The sequence below is a fragment of the Pleuronectes platessa genome, chromosome 4 (genome assembly GCF_947347685.1).
Source record: "Pleuronectes platessa chromosome 4, fPlePla1.1, whole genome shotgun sequence".
NCBI lineage: Eukaryota > Metazoa > Chordata > Actinopteri > Pleuronectiformes > Pleuronectidae > Pleuronectes > Pleuronectes platessa.
Window position 1 is genome coordinate 20,462,770 of NC_070629.1, and position 21,636 is coordinate 20,484,405.

Genomic DNA, 21,636 nt, shown 5'->3' on the forward strand with positions numbered 1-21,636 from the left:
GGTAATCTGTGATTTATTATTACATTATTCTAAGTCTATTATTATCCTTGAAAACAAACGTTTCCCGAATTGCTTTTAATTGCCATCAATTATGTTTGTTTTAACCTTTTCTTCCATTAGGCGAAAGGATTTTGCAATATTTTTCTGCTATCTTTGATTCAAATGACACTGAATTAATTCGCGATCTTGTTTTATATTCTAGTTTTCATTTGTCCTCTTTGTGAAACACTTTCTTATGGCCATTTTGAAATGTGCTATAAACATAAAGTTACTATCATTATTACTCTTTTTTAATTCTGTCTAAAAGCGATGGACCGTCGATCTTTTATGGGCTTCCTCAATCAATAGAAAAATTATATTAAATATTATTAACATAAAGAGTTTGGTGTGGTACAATTTTGAACAGTGCAATCAAATCACTTAATTTGACTTTCAAAAAAGCCTGGAATAATTACTGCTCATTGCTATATTAAGGGCTTTTAGGGGAATAATTGTCAATCCATTCTCATTAATCAAAATTCTCCTTCAAGCTAAAAAATCAACTACAAAATCATTCAGTCCTGAGGACAGACGAGAGCAGAGAGTCCAACTATGTGAAAGCAAAAGCTGTGGGTCAGTTGTAACCCTCACAACACCCTGCAGCAGTGAATCATTAGTTGTTTACAACATAAACTTGAAATTCTGGTCTTCTGGCAATCCCCATCAACCTCAACCTATCACCTCTCTCTGCCTCGCTCCTCTCCCAGGAGCACAAAATCCTCTTCTTTAGTGTTTTATTTGAAGAAGAGAGTCAAAAAGCAAAAACACATCCCTCATCCTCAATTCTTCTTGGCACTTCTTCCCTAACCCCTATACTTTGTCCTCCATGTTTTCTCCTCTCAACCCATCCCTTTCTTCCTCGCTCTCCCCTAGAGACACCAAATCCCTCCCGTCTCTCTTATCTGTTTAGAGTGGGGGGATTTTTTTTCATTTGTTGTTTGACCCTTTCTGGTCCTCTGCTCAACCCCTCAGTTCATTCCCATTCAACCCCACCGCCTATGAGAACAGCAAATCCCTCTGTTTTGCTCTCATTCAAAAGTTCAACGTTTTGAAAAACAAAACAAATCCGAACAAAAGCCTGTCTCATTACATTTGCCCTCTCGTTCTTTCCTTGTCACCTCGGGCAATTTTTCTCAACAGCGCCTAATTTATGTCTCCCTCTCATTCACCCCATTTTTGGAACATTTATTAAAGGCCTTGACACACTTGAAATATTAAAGTGAAAATGAAAAGCGATCATCATCACAAGCAGTGAAGAGGCTTCATTGAGATGGTGATTGAATAGATGGTCAGTGGAAATAAAAAAAAATAAAGCTCCATTATTGCCGTAAACAACCTTTTAAATTAGCTGGAAAACAAAACAGATCAAAACGTTTCTGATTCAAGAAGAAACAAATCTGGACCAAGAGACCTATCACATTTGCCATGAACAAGGCTTAAAATACCATTAACTCCAGGGGACCCGCTTGGCAGCAGCAGTAGTCTTATATGGCTGTAGTCATACTGGGCAACTTCCAGCTGTGCACAGCATACACAACACTTATCTCCATCTTCCTCTGCGAGCACTTCTGCAGCTGTAAATAAGCGTGTTCTCTACCTTAACTATGATTTCAGTCTGAGATTATGTCCAATCTTCAATGTTTCCTAGAACAATTTCTCTCATTGCCAGTGAAACCTTTTTTGTATTTAGCAGATTTTCAAAGGCTTTACCCAAAGATTTGTAGAATGTCCTTAAACCGTTAAATAACATATATAACTGGTCGATAGAACGTGGAAACAATGCCCACAGGGATCAACATCCAGGCTCCATATTGTACTTTAGACAACAAAAACACCTCAGTTCAGTTTAAGGAAAAATCAAGGTTGGATTCAAAGTAAAGAAAGATGTTGTGTCCGAAGACTTTGACATCAAAAATATTTCCATTAGCTTCACCAATTTCTGTATATGCATAACCATAAAATAGTGTAATAATGCTATTTTGAAGATTAATCATTACTATATATTATGATTTGATATTTTGACGTAAAACATTTTTTACACATTTTCCCGTTCCACACAAAAGCAATGTTTGCTGATGTGGTTAAGTTGTATAGAAACAGCCTTTTTAGGAGACAGGGTTGTCAAAGCATTAAAATCCCCATGCTGCACGGCTTTTATAGGATATCATGCAGTTAAGAGCCAAAATGACCGAAAGGCCTAATCTTGTATTATCTAATTACCATGCACATCCACCCCTTGGGGGGAACAAAGGCAGAAATAAATGAAGTGGAAAAGAATGATGACAAAAAGAGTGAAAATGGCAACAGGGAAGATGAAGACAGATAGCATAATGGAGGGTGAACGATTCTGGAGAGAATCAGAATGACTGAGGTCAACAGTGGAGTTCCTCCAAACTTAAGAGAAAATGAGTAGCCATGACTGCTCCTTATTATTTCTCTTCCTCATCGTCATCCTCCCTCATCCCAAGCAGAACGTAGGAGATAGGCAGAGGAAGGATGATCAATTATAACTGTGAACTCCCCCTCAGTGGGGCTGTCTGACTGCTGGCTGTAGATAAAGCAGAGTTATGACAACCATACAGTGCCCCATCATCCATAATAAGCCACAGGGAGAGAAAGCACATTCCCATATAGGATAGTCATTCTCTAAAGAACCAGTACTAGAAGACATCACGAATGACAAAACATTACAGCCACTCATCCATTTTAAACACTCAGAGGACTTTGCATACATGGTGATAATATTCTGTTCACATTAGAACAACGTGTGACTAAACTTCAATCCTGATAAGCAGAATTAGGACTTCCTATCGTTTTACAGCTATTTGTGAAGGTGTTTGTGATTTTTAGTACAGTTAAGTACAAGAGAGAGGGAGTGCCCTCTCCTATAAGCTCTCTTTTTACACCACTTATCTCTAGTCCTTCATCTCCCTTTCCCTTTATCCTCATCATTACCAATAAGCTTAGATGGGCCACATTTGTTTTTCCAAATCTCTTTTCTCTCAAAATAATCCAAAACCCTGCATGAGAGCGGCTGGGCTGAATAACAGTGACTAGTTGTAGAATTTAGATTAGTTACATAGGTTTGTTAAATTAGCTGTGTCGGCATGTTCAACTGTCACACATTAGCTAACTGTTCTCTTAACTCTAAATTAGATGACAGTTAAAGCAAATATAGTGTATAACTAATTTGGACAAAGGCCGTCTGTCACAGTCAGTTTGACCATCAGCATCACAATGAGCAATCCTTTCCTTGTCGAGGGCCCGTGGACTCGTAAAGATTTTACCATCCTTGGTAGGATGGTGGGACTAAGCATAAACTCAGTATATATTGTGTTGGGACATGGTTTTTGTGCAAACCACAGGCCTCCCTTCAGTCAAACTTGAAACAAGGGAGCCGCATGTTCTGGAGTGAACTCAGTCTCCCAGAGTGCCACATGTTCCCTTTGTCTTAAGACAGTCAAGGAACTCAGTCTCCCAGAGGATGTAACAGGATGCTGCATGTCCTGGGATTTGGGCAATATCACACAAAGGTGTCAAGAACCTGGGGGGTCACTCCTATTGGTCACTCTGGTCCAAGACCTGTGAGGTCACCGGGGCCAATATAAGGAGAGGTCTCCCCTCTCTCTCTCTCTTTCTACAATCCTTCGAAGGCGGAAGGCTGCTACAGCCTCTCTTCTCCTACATCGCCAAGGGGGGGGCCTGGCTGATCCAGCTTCCTTCTCTATCCAACCCACAACCGGAGGTCAGAGGTGCAGCTCCCAGCTCACCCCTCTCAAGGAAATCTCCTCGCCCTTCAAGCTCTACAAAACTCCTCGTAGCGACGCGATGTCCTGCAGGAGAACTTCAACCAGCATCTGAGCACGAATCACGAATGCAGAACTCTACGACCACCAACCCAGGAGACGTCACAGAACTGCAACTGGACTGCAACTTCTTTTCCCCTTTCCCTCGGACTGGTAACATAATCTGGGCTTAATAATTATACTACGCTAAGCAAGACTGTTTATTTGATCGGTGTGTGTTTATAAGTTTGATATGTGTTGTGATATTGTGGTAACAAGTTATTTGAAAGTAATTGTTAGTTAGGCCCTTCATAGGCCTCCTTTGTAGGTCTCTCTGACTCTTGCATTATCTGATTAACACCTACACAGACACACGCATAGTCTCCACCTAATTAAACCTACCCCCATAAAGCAACCTCAGAAGAAGGGGGGGGGGCTCTTATCTTAGGGACCATTTTTAAAGCATGCTAATTTACATTCACACACACACACACCTCCTTGTTAGTTAGTTTGATTGTTTAGTAATTTGTGTTTTTATACTTTATTATGTTCATAATAAATGTTCTTCTTTCACAAATGTTCTGTCATTAATATTGCATAAGTGAATCTTGCCAATTGTTACACTGTTAAGAACTCCATAAACCTTCATTGTTCTTTATATAATCTTTAATGGTAAAATATTGAGATTTCTAATTGAACTAGATCTAAATGAGACTGATCTTAATCAATAAATTGGCTATCTTTTCCCTTCTATGAAGGGTGGTGCCCCGCGAGAACTTTAACCAACTAAAGTTATGATTTAATATTAATATTTTGAATATTAATGTTTTACATTTTATTTTGATAGCCAAATTTATTGAGTGCCTAAAGGCACACCATTCTATGGTAACACTTTTTAAGCACTATTGCACAACAATTGCTTTTTCTGTACACATTCATAACACAAAGTTCTTTACTGCAGGAGCGTTGTCCAGCACACACCCAACCCAATTGATATTTATAATGAGTTTGTCGTATCGGTAAACTATTGACCATTCCCTGGTATAAGTTGACAAAAAAAAAAAAATCGCCTGCTGACTAAACTTCATGAAAGTGGTACATCATGTGTAGAGAAAGCATAAGATGAAAGGGTTTAGCCTTCCCATTTAGTCTAATGGCCCAATCTCATTCTATCATATTCACAGATTCTTGCTATATTTTAACATTGCTGTCAACTGTTCAGCATGAAGGGGCTGTCATTTCACATGTGTCAGAACAATGAGACTGCAGGTGTAAGTATGTATAATATTGAATTGACGTAATAACACTAACAAGATTTTTTACATTAACACCAGCTTCCACTCTTACCCTCTGTACAAAGCTTGAAAACTGTGTAATTTACACCTGTGACCTGGCATGAAATGTACCAGACACTTTTAGTTCTAAATCTATAACTATAATAACACTACTTCAGTGATAATCCACCATTGCTTAGACATTAACAACCGAGCGAGTATTGGGCTGCCAGACAGCATTTCGTCATTGATTCCTCAAAGGCAGCAGGTACAATGTGTTACAGGCTACATGCTGCTAGACATACTCGCACGCTGCATAATGACATCTTAAGCCTCTCAGGAAGCTAAGCTAAGAGCAGGTCGCTGTCAGAGGGCCTGGAGAGTGGTAGACAACACCAGATGCCTGACAGGATGCAATGAATATGAAGGGAGTCTATTAGACAGCTAGATGTGACTTTAGCCTACCAGGCACTCGGGTAACGACGGACTGCTCAGTAGGCCGCCTGACAAAGCCATCTGCCAAACAAAGTGTATAAAGACAGCCTGTCAGGAGGAACACATTTCTGCTATTGAGTGGACTGTCAATTGTAAACACATCCATTTCAATCAGCACAGGAGTGGCATGACAGTTTCTGTATGAAGTCAGGGACAAATACAGAGCGGCTGTTTTCAACAGGTCTATCCTCGTTTCTCCCTCTGAAATAAGGTAGAAAAGCTGCCATTTTCATTAATGTGCAGGTGGAAGGCTCACTCTTTTCTCTCACTACCTGAGAGTATTCGCATTTGAGAAAAACAAAACTGAGGGGTTGTCGGAGGCGGTATACCTTCATGTAGTGAGACTGACACTCTAAAAGCGAGAACCAGAACAAGATGATCGGCTTTCCTTGTAGCATTAATGGTTGTCATACATAACAGTGCTGTTCAGTCAGCACGAGCCGGGTGAGCACTACTTGACCATTAAAGCTAAAAACAGAAAGATATGGAAGTGGTAGCTACTTCTCTCCTTACATCTGATCTCAGAAAGGGTCTCTGGCCCATGGAGGATCTGATCTATTGGCCTATCACCTGGTTGTTAACTGACTCATCTAACTTGTCACAACAGGATATTGCCTGGGTCAATTTGATGAAATCTTGGGATTTTAAAGGGAGCAGCACTTTTGATGAGTGAGGGTAAAAGCTGGGATCTTCAGTGGTTGACTTGCTATTGCTAGCTACAAGAAAATATGCTTGTCAGGCTGTTCTTAATTCAACTGACACAATTCTGAGATCAGTCAGAAAATGTTGCGCATTAGCAAAGTCATGCACAGATCCATGTAATGTAGAAAGTAAACGTACAAAATGATGCTTGTCTCATTTCTGCATGAGTTGTCTTAATAATCTCCTTGGCAAACAGACGAGGAGTTAAGATGTCTGTGCATCCGCTTTTCATTTCAAAAAGATTTTAATTACACCACCTTGAGGTTTCATATTTACTCAATTTACATACAAGTATATACAATCAACCATGTAACAAATAAAACTCAAGCACTTTAATTGTGTTCTGCTTTTTAATTAACATATTCATATTTTTTTCATCTGATAATCAAGGTGTTGTGTTCTCTGTGGAATACCTGGAAGTTTGAGATCATCCTGAGGCTAGAAAAATAAATCTGGATCATTATCAGTTAATGATTAGTATCTCTAAAATAGAAGGGACATCTTAGATAGTGTATATTTTAAGAGTTGGATTGACGCAGCAGAAAGGTCAGAGTGCAGAAAGGTGAAGATGTCCAAGTACATTGCAGCAAGATGCAAGAGAGAGATCAAGACAGACAACATGAAATCATGAGCTAGACCAGGTCCTGCATTTAACAGAGATTTGCTACTACTAATACTACTGTCATGTTTGTTTATGTCTGCTCCATTTCTCTTGTCAGTGTGGTAATCAGCTAAATATCACAATGAGATGGTGTTTGGTGCTGGTTGGCTCCTCGGCTGTGCTTGCCTAGAAGTAACCACAGACTACTGATGCATGCTAATATTTGTTTCAAACAGACTTTCTTTGCAGAACTGTGGCAAGCAATTGGACTGCTGAACCTTGTGGAATTTACCAGCATTATGATATTAAAAGGTTATGACTTAAAATCAAACAGAGAGAGAGAGAGAGAGAGAGAGAGAGAGAGAGAGAGAGAGAGAGAGAGAGAGAAATCTGAACTATTTCTTGTTTTGTACCAAACAAGTTTTTGCATTTTCCCTATTGTAAATAATGTTTTGCTGATCCTTCTGTACGTGTTCTTGTGCACACGGTTGGGTTTGAGCACCAGCTCATGTTGGTGCGTGAGTGTGTGGGAGCTCGGACTCCCTGCTGGGTCCTTCCAGCTCACTGCAAAGCCCAAGGCTACCAAGACACAGTGCATTAGCTATCAGTGTACACACGCATCCAAACATACACACTCACACACAAAAACACACACGAATGAAGCTGATGCAAGTGGTTTTTAAAAGGGGACTTCTCGTGAGGCGAGATCAAAGTTGTGCTCCTATTTAAAATCAATATGAAATTACAGGAAACAATGTTAAGGTTTAATTATGTTTCTCTAAGGAGCAATAATCAGTGATTGCTGAACGGAAATGAGAAGAAATTCACCGGACAAAAACTGTGCAGTCTGTGGAGTAGACCTAATATTTAATGAACCAACTGATTGGTTTATTTTTGCCTAATGATGACGCATTAAAATGATGAAACTACAAAACAAGTTCACATTGCTCTGTCACCACACGCCACAGATATACACCAATCTGCCACAGCATCTGCAACCACTTTTAATGTTGTGGCTAATCTGTATTTATGCTCATTCAGAGATGTTCTTTAAACGTAACCTTTGTCATCTCTGAAATTGCTTACTGTACGAAATTGGCTTAAGCGGTGTGCATAAAATATGTAGGAACTTTACTGTAATGTTTTTTCTTCTTTTCTTATGGCCCACAGCAGCATGTGCTCTATAAAGTAAACTAAATTGCCCTTCAAGTTGTGTGTTATCGGATGGATTGAAAAAATACAGAGTCGACAACTTTTTAAGCTCCCCCTTCTCCTTCAAACATCCAGGACAGTGAAGAGATTAGAGGGGGTTCCGGATCTAAAACCATAAATATTCCCAGGATGATTGAAACAATAAGGTGAACTGATGGAACACCCAGTACAGGATCCATAAATCATTGTCATGGCACTCACCTCATTTATCAGGATCCAGTGACAATCGAAAGCCACCAGGTTGGTCTCCACCACCTGCAACACACACAAAAACACAGCGTCATGTTAAGAGTTAAAAATCCTAATCAGTTATAGGAATATCCTCGGAGTGGGAGAAATCAGCTTTTAATATATGACAGGTTGAAAGATGAAGAAGAAGTTGCAAGACAAGAAGTTTTTTTTTGTTGTTGTTGTTTTTAAAGAAAAATAAATCCCTTTTAAAACATGTTTTCCGTCTTGGATAATGCGATTCTTTGTGTCTGAAGTGTGAATATTTTTGAGAGAACATTATGGAAATGTGCAAAGCAGAAACTCAGTGTGTAGCTTGTATCAAAGGTGCTCAAGTAATCTGCCAAATCTCTCTTCAAACACCGCAGAAATGGCTAAACTTGCTTGTCTGTGACAAAATAACTGCAAAAACTCCCACATAAACTCACGCTTAAATGTCAGCGTTACAACTTTGTTCTCATTAGACAAACCTGTGAGTAGAATTCTCCCTCTCTCTCTCTGTCCCTTCCTTTAGGCTCTATTTTAATGATCTGAAGCAGTGTATTAAGGGTTTGTCCAAATCAAATTGACTGTAACTCCAGAAAAAGGAAGTGTGCTGCACTACATTGTTGAAAAAATCTTGTGTTGCTTCTCTTATTTGATCAATGTTTAGGGCACAAAAAATTCAATAAACTAATCAGAACACCACTCTCCTTAAAAACCAGGTGCCCTTGCAATTTGGTGGACTGATATCATATAGGAACAGATTTGTTAGGCAGTAAGAAAGAAGGCTTCTGAGGAATTGAGTTGTGCATGTAAGCCATAACACTTTCTACCAGGTGTTTGTTGGTCAAGTGTGCAATTGCTCCCTGAGGCCTTAAGACAGCAGCACACCAACACCCATGGGTGCTCAGGTGGGTGCATGTACAATAAAAAGCAGATGCAATGGACGGGACAATGACAACTGTGCTTGCCTGAAACAAGCGAAGATGACTTGCGTCGGGTGTGTGGCGTTTGGTCTCCTTATCTCACACAGACTCGGAAAAAGAAAACCTTTTGCATGAATTGTTAACGACTCAACTTAAATATTTATATGTGTCAACTCTTTACTAGTAGCTACACCATTGTTAACGTTGCAGCAAGGACACTTGGGGGTGCTGCACCGAAAGAGCAACTGTGCACGCACGCACGCACACACACAAAAACACACACAGACACACACTCACAGGGCAAAAACATTTGGCGCTCCAGACACACCCACTGTGCATCTGCACTACATCTGTCGGTAAACTAATGTTATAATGTCCCTATAAACAGCAGCAGGTGCTTCTTTCAACCTCTCTCTCTCTAGCTGATGATTCAAGTGGGTGTTTCTCCTGTTATCAGTGAACTCTGTCCGTGTCTGACATCCCTTCTCAATCACTGTCTGTGACCAGCAGGAAGTTGAGATCTATTTACTAACGTTACTTTCAACTCCTTATACCCCCCCAACACGCTCCCCGTGTTTTTCCTTGTTTTCCAATTCACAACATGAATAAATTAAATGATGTTATGATGACAGCTATTTCTTTGGGAAGAGATTTTATCAGGGGTGCATCCAGGAGAAGGGCCAGAGGGGGCACTGGCCTCAGCCAAAATCTGATGGAGCCAAGTTGATCCCCTGTCTTTTCTTAAATAAACTAGTCACTTAATAATAAGACTATATAAAATACGACAATTTGCTGAGAATCTTTAACTTCTGAGCTTTTTTGTACAATGTGCTTATACGACAAACATTATTTCAATGATGTGTGGCTGATAGCTATAGAGCTAACAGTAAACAAGGAATGATACATGTGCACTTCACTGAATCAGGGATGGTGCCATTTAGAAAAATTGATGTGCAGCAGTAAATACGTGTGGTTGTTGTTCTCATTTAAACCGAATACCAATGTAATTTATCCTCCACACTCTCTCTTCTTTTCAATCATCTCTATTCATTACACACATTTGACAAAATAATGGTAAGACACATCTCTCACTCTGTGTAATTTACTTGCGTTAAGAGGAAAAGGTTGTTTTTAACTTTGCTTTTGGATTTTCTCCTGTCAGCACTTGTTTCGACCTCCTTCTCTCTTCCGATTCCACCCATCTGCAGTTCTCCTTTCTTATCGCCGCACTTCTCATCCCCTAATTTCTGCTCTCCTGCACTCGCTCACTTCTCGCTCTGTGCCTGCCGCCGCCCTCTCCCCCTCTACTGCCGGTGTAAAAATACAGTGCCACTCGTATATCATTAGCTATAATTGTCGAGGTGACTATGGCACCGCGTGTCATAAAACACTTTTTAGCCGTAAACAAAAGGCAACAGCTGGAGAGAGTGATGGAGCATGGCTAATAGTGGTTTAATCTGCCACAGAGTCTCCATAAAACTTCGTCATTTTAAATCTGACGGCTTCCATAAAATACAGCCTCTGCAGGAAACATGGCTGCTACACAGAGAAGGAATGCACGAGCAGGAAGGAGGGCGCAAAATACACGATTTGACTTAATTTCTCATGTCCGTCAGCATCTCTGCTTCTTCTCTTCTTAACACTTCGCCTTTTTTCAGGAGCGCAGCTGGAAAATATACGGTTTAAATCACGAGAATACTGGGGGTTCTTCATCTTTTTTTTTATCTCTCGTGTTATTTCTGTCACTGTCTATTGGAGCACTGCAAAAAACAGAAATTTGGAGCAATGGAGAAGGTAGGGAGGACAGAGGTTTGGGAAGCTGTTACTCTCCATCCCCATGTTCCCTTCCCTTGGTGCTCATTAGGAGATTAGTACTTATTCACATAGGATTATTGGTAAATCATGTCATTTTTAAACATGCAAATATAAAACCATGTCTGAGTGTAGGTGTATGTGCAGGAGAATTTCGAAATGGTCAATAAATAAATGTCGATGCATGTTTATTTGTATTGAAGTGCTGGCGGATGTGAGCGTTTCCACTTCTCCCATTATGACCACCCTCCGGCAGCCGTCTGGACAGATGTTTCAAGCTAATTAGCGAAAGGGCAGACTCCTAACACTAGAGATGACTCCAGAGGGGCTCACTCTCTCAAGCTCTGTCACTCACACAAACTCACAAACAGACACACAAGAGCAAACACCGCAAACAGCCTTCTTCGCGTGGCTGCATGTGTGTGTTTGTCTCCATGTACAAAATAAAATGAAAAAGCTGTTATGAACTCTGTGCCAACACTGCAGGTGGGCGGGAGTCACCTGGGCACCGTTCCTTCGGGCCTCCACAGAGATGATTCTGACCTCTCCACAAAAGCTTCATCTCTGCCCAGTTCTCACTTCCTTTGAAGCCAGAAGATCATACGGACAACGGCTCTGTGGTCCGGAACAAATCCAATCACTCGGTGTCAATATGAGTAAGCCTTTTCTCAAAGTCTGGGAGCACACACGGAAACTAAGACTGATCTGCAACATCGTGCCACTGCGAGCCCCAGTCTGGCATGCGCTTTATCGAGTGGCCACAGGACGGCCAAACACGGTTGTGATCCTGTAATCGTCTTCGGCTACCTGTCACTCCTGGAGGAGTCCAACAAAGAGGAAAAATCATTGATTCTGGCAACTGGGTGATGTTGGCTTACAAGAGAGTCAAAGCCTGGGGCTCACACCAAGACCTGACTTGACAACAGCAGGGCAGATTTAACAATACTACGCACACGATCACACCGATACAAACACACACATCATATGTTAAAATTGCACAAGGAGACACGAGCAATTCCTATATTTTTTTGTCTTTTATTCAATATGCCTTTATAGCATACTCATGTATATGGCTGTTTGTGTCCCTGCATAAGAGAGGGTAAAATATATTAATGCAAAAGCATGCATTGCCTCAGTACACTCTGCGGGAAGCTTAAGGGGGGAAAGGGGGTGTTGCTATTGAATAAAGTGCTCCAAATTGAAAATTAGTTGTGTAATTTAATTTCACGCACTATTTGTGATCAAATCAAGCAAATAGCCTACAGCCCTCCCTCCAAACTAGGCATATCCAGGCTTCACGCTTAAACGTGCGGGCGCAAGCTGCGATACTACACCCATACATACATTACACAGACAAACATCTAAAAATAGAAGCATGTCCGGCCGCTGGTACGTCATCTTCCCAGAGAAAAGTGTTTCTATTTGCAAAGCTGTGGTCGTGCCTCCTCTGACACACTTACAAAAAATGACCCTGCTATCAACCCTCATCCAAGCGTCCTTCTTGATTACTGTAATTAATTTGGCGTTTCTGTGTCTGGATGCATGGGGGGGGGGGGGCAATGTGTCTGTGTCTTGAGGTGGAGGAGCAGGATTACTGTTATCATCTCAAACCTTTTCTACCACCTGAGCGCTGTAAGACAACGACAAATATACAGAGAGACAGTAAAGTAATAGAGGGAGAAAGTGGGCATGGGCGATGGGGGACGGCAGAGACAGACAGAGAAGAGATGCTGATAAAAAAGGACACTTAATATATGTGGTTGTGTTAACTGTAATACACAATTGTAATTTTAACCAATGTGTTTTCATTATTTAATTCCCTTCAGATGAAGTTTCGATCCTTTCTTTTCTCTTCCTTGTCTGTTAAGTTTTTGTGCTGCTGACAAACTTCAAGTCAAGAGGGCGGATTTCATAAAATAGGATGACATTTGTTATAAGACTTCATACAATGAGCACAACTCTGTCTCTGGTTTCACAGTTTGTCTCTCATGCTATGGATTTCTTCATTTATTTGACGTTAAAAAGATTGAAAGTAAGAACAGATAGGACACAAGTATACTCCCGCTTTAGAATTAAATTAATCAAATCAATTACATTTTATCTGCAAAGCCCATATTCACAAATAAGATTTATTCTCATAAGGTTTCCAAGGTGCGACATTCTCTGCCCTTAACCCTCAGCAAGAAAAACTACCATTTCTGTTACTTAGAAAATCCTACAAATGATATGCTGCGTGGAGTTTTCTGATAGAATTCAGAAGACCAAATCAAAGTTGTAGTTTGTTAAATACAAATTAAAAATCTATAATGCACAACATTTCCAATCGTCTATCGGCAGGGACGGTATCATGAACACCTGGACTTCTCTTTCTCTTCCCAGCCTGCTAGCACGAATGCACGGATTTCTGTTCTTCTCCGCTCCTGCACCTCATTCCCACTGAAGCACTCCCTTTCATCAATTAGTGAGCTACGTAACCTCTCTGCACCTTCCTCTTCCATTCCCCCGCTCTCGCCTGCTTAATCACAGACTCCTCTCACTGTGTCTAATTTGCATTTCTCAGAAATCTGTTACAAAACACATTAAAACATTACCACCGTTCAAAACAAGTGCAGGAGTTTCCTCACTCGTCCTCTCACTTCATTTCCGTTCAGCCCGTCTCCTCCTTCACTCTCCCCCTCCCTGTTTATGAACCGAGCATTTAGTGCATGCTAACTGAGGCATTTTCTCCCTGATTCATCATAACTGCTGCATGTCACCACTGCCATTTAGGTTAATGTCACTCGCCTCACTCACACTACTCCCCCTGGTGTGTCTCATGCATGCTTGATTGTGTGTTGTGTGTCTTGATGTCAATGTGTGTGTTTTTGTGTGCATATCTGCCTTGTATGTTGGAAAGAAGCAATGTCAAGCAGAGGGCAGTGCATTACAACACTGCTTTGCTCTATGGATTTAAATACTTGGCAGAGGAACACTAAGCTCTGACCGATGGCGTGCAAACAAGCATACACACACATAGACACACACCCATGCATAAACGGGAACTCCTCTGGCATGCACACTTAGCACACAAAAGCTTGTGATGCACCACATGCACCCACATAGCATCCTCGTAAAAATAGATTACATGATATCGGCTTTTCATATAAACATAAACTCGCTCAACACGCATGCACCTACACATCTGGTCTATGACAGCTGTGACTGAAGCAGTGGAAAATGGAAAATAATAGTTTCAGTATGATTTGTGAGCACATGGACACACAAAGACCAGCAGCTAACAAAAAGAAAATACACACAGCCCAGAATACCAATGTTAAATATCAAGACGCCTTTGTGTCCTATCTGAGGGTTATTGCTTGTGAAGACTACTTTGCTCTCAGAGTGACACTCAGCGCCATGTCTTGAAAAACGGTAAAATCAAAGAAAAGCATAATGGTGGATGGAAACTCAAGTAAGCGATAAATCTATTATAGTGTAGTGAGGCCACTCATGCATAAAAGGAATGCACTAACAGCGGAGTAATGTCATACATTTTGATGAAAGTGTGCAGAGACTGAGTTGGTTGAAAGAAGCATATGATTAATAAATCCATTAAAAATGACTAAGTGTGCTCACAAAGAGTTTAGTTCTTTGGAACAAAATAGACGAATGTGTGTGGAGATCTTGACCACATAAGTGCCACATATTTGGTTATTATGTAGTTTCAATGTGTATATTCGTGTATATTATGTAGCATGTGTGAAAATATTACATCCCATCATATTTTGAGTTGTTAAAAAATCACAGTGGCATAAACCTGACATGAAACTCAGTGAATGTTGGCTCCAAATTTGGAAGGATTCCTCAGAGGTGTTACCAAGGTATCGTGTTCACGACGCAGAAAAGTCGTGTTTTGTAAGGTCACAGTGACGTTTGACCCAGAAAATCCAATCAGTTCATCCTGGCTGGGATGTCAACAAGGCGGACGGACGGACGGACAACCCGAAAATATGATGCCTCAGGCAATAGTAGAGGAAGCTTTAATTTTCAGATATGAAGGTGTCTGTTGACCTTCTTCAGCTCTGAGGCTCGAAGTGGCAGAGCAGCCGGAACAAAGGGAAACATTTGTGGAAAAAGTGTAATTATAATATAAATGTATTTGAAATAGACGTTTTACAGTGAAAGCATCACATTTAAAATCAAAAAGAGCTGGAAAAATTGTAACATTTCTAAACAGCATAACATTATAAAAGGAGATAGTAGCTCCTAAGGAAACAGAGGTCGATGTAATGAAGTCTTAGATGCACTGGACCGTACCATGACATGAGGCAAAGGGGTGTCAAAGGCCTCTGTGATTGCTCCCAAAACTAATAACTCTAAATCACCTCCATTACTGTCTGTTTAATTAGTCCGCTCCTGCCGCGGTCATACACCAGTGGTCTTCAAAGCCTATAAAGGTGGCACTTGTATTCTGGTGGGGGAAGAAAGCGAGCAAGATATTGAATAATGCAGATTGCCGTCGTGTGTCTGTGTTCATTAACGTGTGTACGTTTTTTTCTCTTCTCTTTTCAGTGATTGCTCGAGAAGAGTCCCCGCAAACCACATTTGACGAGGTTGCTCCCTTCGTGTCTCTCTCGCCGGCACGTGCACACATGCACACGCACGCCACGCCGACCGAGAGCTGTCGCACTCAACAAAAAGCCACCAGACCTCATCTTGACAAGGTCTTGGCCTGCTCACCCACCCACCACACACACCATCGGCGTTATTGATCAATCACTCATGTTCTGATGAACACAAGGGGGGGGGGGGGGACGGCAGAGTCGTTCACTTTTTTTGTCCTCTCAGCAGACATCTTTCAGTCACTATATGTTTTCTCTCTTTCTCTCTTTCCCTCTATTGCCCCCCCTGTCTCCTCTCTTTCTCTTTCTGTCTGACATACAATATAATGCTTGGACAGCAAAGGTCTTTGATAGTATGTGTTGTGATGGCAAAGGGTAACAGGGCCAACGCACAACACATGTATCATCTTTCAGCTCTGTGTGTGTGTGTGTGTGTGTGTGCGTGCGTGCGCGTGTACACAAAAGCAAAAGACACGAGGGTATGAGAGCACACGTCGGCCTTTCAGTTTATTGATCAAACCGCAGATGCAAGCACTGCCATACCCACAGAGGGATTATATAGGCTGACACACACACACACACAGGCAAGCATGAACACATTCGCCACCACCAGTCCCAGCAAATATGAGGATATGCAACCTGACATTTAGATATGAAAAGATCAATGGCTGGAACAAATAGAATAAGCGGTCTTGATAGGTCTAAGGGTAAACAGCTTTGTGTATGTTTGTGCCTGTTCTGTATTTGATTTACTATCAGCTTTATTCAGTACTAAAAGGGGGCAGGGCTTTTTTTCCTGTATGCATGTCCACACGTCATATTAAATGTCCATCTACCCATCAAGCTACAGAAGGACTGGTTCATGCCAAAATCATGTTCATGTCAAGATTAAGTGCACAAGCTCACATTCTGCATTATGCTTACACATGCCTTTGTTTGTAATCAGATTCAAACATTGAGCATTAATAGGACGAGACGGTACATTAAATAAAGTCAGACTTCATAGACAGGACAAAAGGTATTTATGTCACTACAAATGTCATAAAAGATAATCGTGCCTCTCTAGACAAATGGACAGGGGCCTTGCTATCGGTGTTTGCTGTACTAAGGGCTTTTCAAGCAAAGGTTGTTTCCAGTTTTAGAAAAAAAATGTTGCTCAAACAGCCAATAAAACACTAGGAAATACTTCATCATGATGTGCAATGAATTTATCAACCACTATCATGACGCACTTTCACCTGTCCCTTGATTCATATTCTGCACACCTACTTCACAAAAAGCCACTGGGGCTATAATAGTAAAATAGCAAAAAGACTTTGCTGGAGATATTTTACACATGGAAGCACAAGACAATAATTTCAAGTAGAGCTGTTTACTTGTCTTGATGCGATATCAATATACGTTTAAAAGTAGAATATGAGCCAATAGACCAGGCAATCATCTTTACATTACAGGCTTTTATTGGCCTCTGTAAAACATCTTGACAACAACTGCGGCAACAACAAAAACGTGCGGCATTATCTATGTGGCTCGACTGATGGGGGTCATGTCAGTGCAGGTAAAAACAGGCCAGAGGAGAGCAGAACACAGGTGAATTAAAAGATTAACCCGTGCCCGAAAATGTCAGAACTCATCCCAACTGAATTTACCTATGGCAAGGTCAGATGAGAGGACTGAGAGGTGGGCCGAGCAAATGTTTGCCTGAGAGCGTGAGAGCAAAGCAGATGGAGATAGATGGACGGACGCAGGAGGAGAAATAAAACTTGTGTGTCTGTGATAAAGAGGAAGAACGAGTGTGTGTTCAGGTGTGCAGTCCGAGCTGCTGAAGTGTTTCTGTAAGCCAGCTCGGCTTCTTCTGGTCGACTAATCTTCCACCCAATATAAAATGATTCCTCGACCTCCCGTGATCTGTACGCCGCCCGTCCTCCCATCTGTCACGTCCACTACTCCTCTCCCTGACTGCACTATATGAAGAATGCACCACAAGTCAACTGTTCAGGACACCAGATAAAGGTGTGTCAATCATGCACAAAAGTGCACACGTGCAGCATATGAACAGAGGAAACAACACCATAGAAAACTCTGTCTTCACTAGAGACTTATGTTATACTCCACATATACACACACCAAGACTTTTATGGTACTTTTTAGTGGCATTTTAACAACTGAAATTTCAATTGCTTGTAACATTGTTTAAATATGATCCAGTTAGTTTAGGTTTTACATTGTAATGTAGCGCATGTCTGGTTGTAACCACCAATGTGGCCTGCATCTACAGATAAACTCACATTTATTGTTCCGTGAATGGGCGAGCGTTTGACATGGATGTGTTGTCAACTCCACTAGTAGTTGTTTGTCCTTTTCAATGGTTAATAAAGCGGTTCATTTCATTTGACTTTAGTGGCCATTGTAATGAACTTCCTGCCATTGGTCCAAAACCTCGAACATTTGTGTTTTTTCCGACTGCAAACGTTTGCAACTGGATGAAATCTCTCTCTCCGGGCCGTGGACCAAGGCAACTTTCACATCTGTTATGTTTGGTTCAGACTAAACTGTAACGTTAGAAGCTGCCGACCAAACAAGTTGGTGTGAAAGTCGCCTTAGTCTCAGGAATGGACAACAAGCAAAAGACAGAAATACACCAACAAAACAACAAAGCCCACCTGATCTCTGCTGGGAAATAATGTTTCAATGACAAAACTTATCACAACAACAGAAGAATGATGAGTCTTTGAGTCAATAACAATTCTGCACTCAACCTCAACAGAAGAGCAAAGCTGTTACTTAACAGCACTGGGGAAAAAACTAAAAACGAGCAGTGCACACAGCAAGTGTGATCCTCGTTCCTCACCATTTATATGTGTATTTTTGTAATTTATAAAATTCCTTTGCTGACTCTAAAAGGATAATGTGTCACAGTGATGATGTGTTACAGTGAGAGGAGGTTTGCTGCTGTCAACCTCGCCCGGTCAAAGTCTATCATGCTGTTCCGCTGCTATTTAACAGTGCAGTTCATTCCTGATAATCTCTGCTAATACAGGCTTCATTCCACAGAAATTATGCTTAGGGTTTTTTGAAATGCAGCCAGGGAACATCCAGGTTTGAGCCTCGGAGCATACCATTTTTGCATATGGGTTCACTGTGAGTCATATTCTTCCATAGGCAGAATAAGTGCAAGCAGTGTGGGCGCATATGAACCTCACAAGACGAGATTAAGCTTGCACCTCTGGGAGGAGGGAGATAGGTCATAAGTGTCACGGCGTGAAGGGCTGGTGTTTGAATGAGTGAGCAATGAAGGGAATAACCAGCTGTATATGGTAAAGAGCAGCAGATGTTATGTGCCTCAATTACACATCTGATCTGGCCTCTGGGGGTTGAAGCATATGCTAAAGTTGTCAACCGGAGGAGCTGACCCCACTGCACACTTATGTTTTACAGGTAACTCCGACCTGCCTGCAGCTCGCCATAAACCACTTTAATGACAGGATTATTTTTTCCTCAGTTTAGTTTAACAAGAGTTTCTTAAAGAGACTCTCTGCTACGAAGTTACAAAACCAGGTCTTAGCAGCTCTGCAAGGGGATGCTCTCAAAAGTTCATTATTCTAATCTTAATCAAATCAGAGTTAATAGACCTTTGGATATTGTTCTATTGTTGAGATTGTTTTGATATTTCATGGATAAATACCACGTGCTGCTCTTACTTTGATGTAACACTCTATACAGCATCACTTTTGCATTACTGAGACATTAGTTGCAGCACATTATTCCCGAAGGAAGGAACTATTTAAAATGATAAAATGAAATGAAAAATCAGCAGGGGAAAATAAAGATGTGATGATGTCGGCGTCAACTAAGGATAAAAAAAGACCTTTTATAGACGTGGAGAAAACCAATACCAAACCCAATCCAGTGTTTCCCCTTAATTGTCCAGACTATTGCAACCTGCCATATTGTAATTTGTCCCGCCACAGTTTCATTGTGAACCCCACTTTTTTGACACATCTCATATAGAGATCTCTAACTTGATGTGTAGCTCCGTTCCTGCGTTGTATATATACAGTATGTATGCATTGCTATTTGCTGCACTATCTGCCGCTTGCTCGCTCAAGCTATTGCTCATGAAGTAGTTACCACCAACGCAGACCTCACAGATTCAGCTGCAATATGACACGTACATTAAACTGTGAGCCATTCAAAACTTTTCCAATTCAAAATCTGTATCCAAGAAACTATTTTTCTCCTTCACTTGTGTTATACACCTAATGACACCACATTAATGCAAAACCTCACATACTGGAAAAAACATAAAAAGGCCATCAGCAAAATTAAATTACATCCATTCACTTAATAAACTCTTTGTTGGGAACATGCAGTGATGCTCCACGAATAAGCATCAAAAACTCTGTTACCAAACCCCTCCTGCAAAATCAAAGCCGGGGGACATTGTGACCTCAAATCAAAGCAACGCTGAGATAATACCCAACCGGCCCTAAAGACAGATTACATCTTCCAGCGCCTCAATTATAAAATCATTTTATTCCTCCATTTCCTGCAGAGCCCTGCAGTGGAGAGACTAGTTGACCCTGAGTCCGACCCTATTACTGAGACCTGAGAGTCGGAGATAACGTGACACTCTGCAAGATGCCAAGCATGTGTTACAGTGTATGTTGGTGTGTTTGAGAGAAAAAGGGAGCGAAACACGTCCTCGAATGCATGTGGAGGAGAAAGACCTAGTGTGATCACTGCGTCGCCAAAGAGTCTGAGGAGAACACAGCTGAAAATGATGGAGACAGGAGAGGGAAAAAACAAAAGAAAATGGGAGTAAAGTGGAGGTGAACATGGGAAATAACACATAAAATAAAAGGTGAGATGAAAAATTGAACCAAAAGGGAGCAGTGAATGTCCCATCTGTCCAGGAATTATGCTTCTCCTCCCGGGCAAACCAGTAACAAATATGGCACCAGCTTTTGACATATGATTACAAACCTCCTCCCGAGCCAATCGGTAATTTAAAAAACGCTGAAATAGTTGGGTGACATGAAACTGCACTGCGACTTATTTGAAAGTGCAGTCCAAGCTCGCTCGTATTTCAAGTGACGGGCAAAGTAATCAATGTAGAATGAAATGAATGGGTGAGTTTTACTTACTGAAGAAAAGACAAGGCAGGCACACACAGACAAACACACACACTCACTCAAACAGCTGCACTATACTACTGTGGACACTTTAAATACAAAAAACGCACACACACCCACAGCAGATAGACTGCATGGGTTAGAGCTTTTCAAAATTGGACAACATTGTGTGAGTGCGCGCGCGTGTGTGTCTGTGTGTGTGTGTGTGTTTGACACAGCAAAGCAGAGTTGTCAGTTTTCATCATTGCACAGAACTCAGTTCCAGCTGCAGTCAGCAAGATTACACACAGAGTGGATTATACAGTGTGATACTTGGATTGAACCATCAAAAAATATACCCTGTGTAAGAATAACATGAAACATGAGCACTGTTAAAAGATTCCGCTTCAGAGTTACAAAGTAAATCTAAATTGACCGTGGGGTATATAGATATTGGAGAGAAAAGCGCGGCGCCTGGTGCAGAGGTACGTGATGCTACTTTCATCCTCGCTTCTCGAGTTTCACAACAGAAGCCGTTCTTTTTTGTATGTCGATGACGGTCTCATTTTTACGGACGATGTAAAACACCACTTTGCACTTTGTTCGGCAACAGAGTCTCCGTTCTCGAGCGTTTGTGGCTGAACGGACCGGAAGTAACTCACAGGGGTTACAGACACATTTCTATCCTCAGAGTTATGAACCTACAATACCTGGAGAGCGGATTGCAGGACAGAAAATGGCTTTGTTTTATAACCAGAACCCCGGAAGGTATGAAACTCCTGGGATTGGTGCAAATACAGATATTGGGGATTAGAAAATTTCCACTACTGATGTATTCCTTAAAAATGTTTCCTAAAATACTGTC

At 41.2% G+C, this 21,636-nt stretch overlaps 1 protein-coding gene across 1 annotated transcript in view; it reads right to left on the bottom strand.

Annotated features, from left to right (window-relative positions):
• Positions 1 to 21,636, bottom strand: part of grid2 (glutamate receptor, ionotropic, delta 2) — a 423,119-nt gene that overhangs the window by 134,262 nt on the left and 267,221 nt on the right. Inside the window, exon 5 of the mRNA XM_053421456.1 lies at positions 8,310 to 8,363. Coding sequence (XP_053277431.1) covers positions 8,310 to 8,363 — 54 coding nt within the window. The remainder of the gene's footprint in view (positions 1 to 8,309; positions 8,364 to 21,636) is intronic.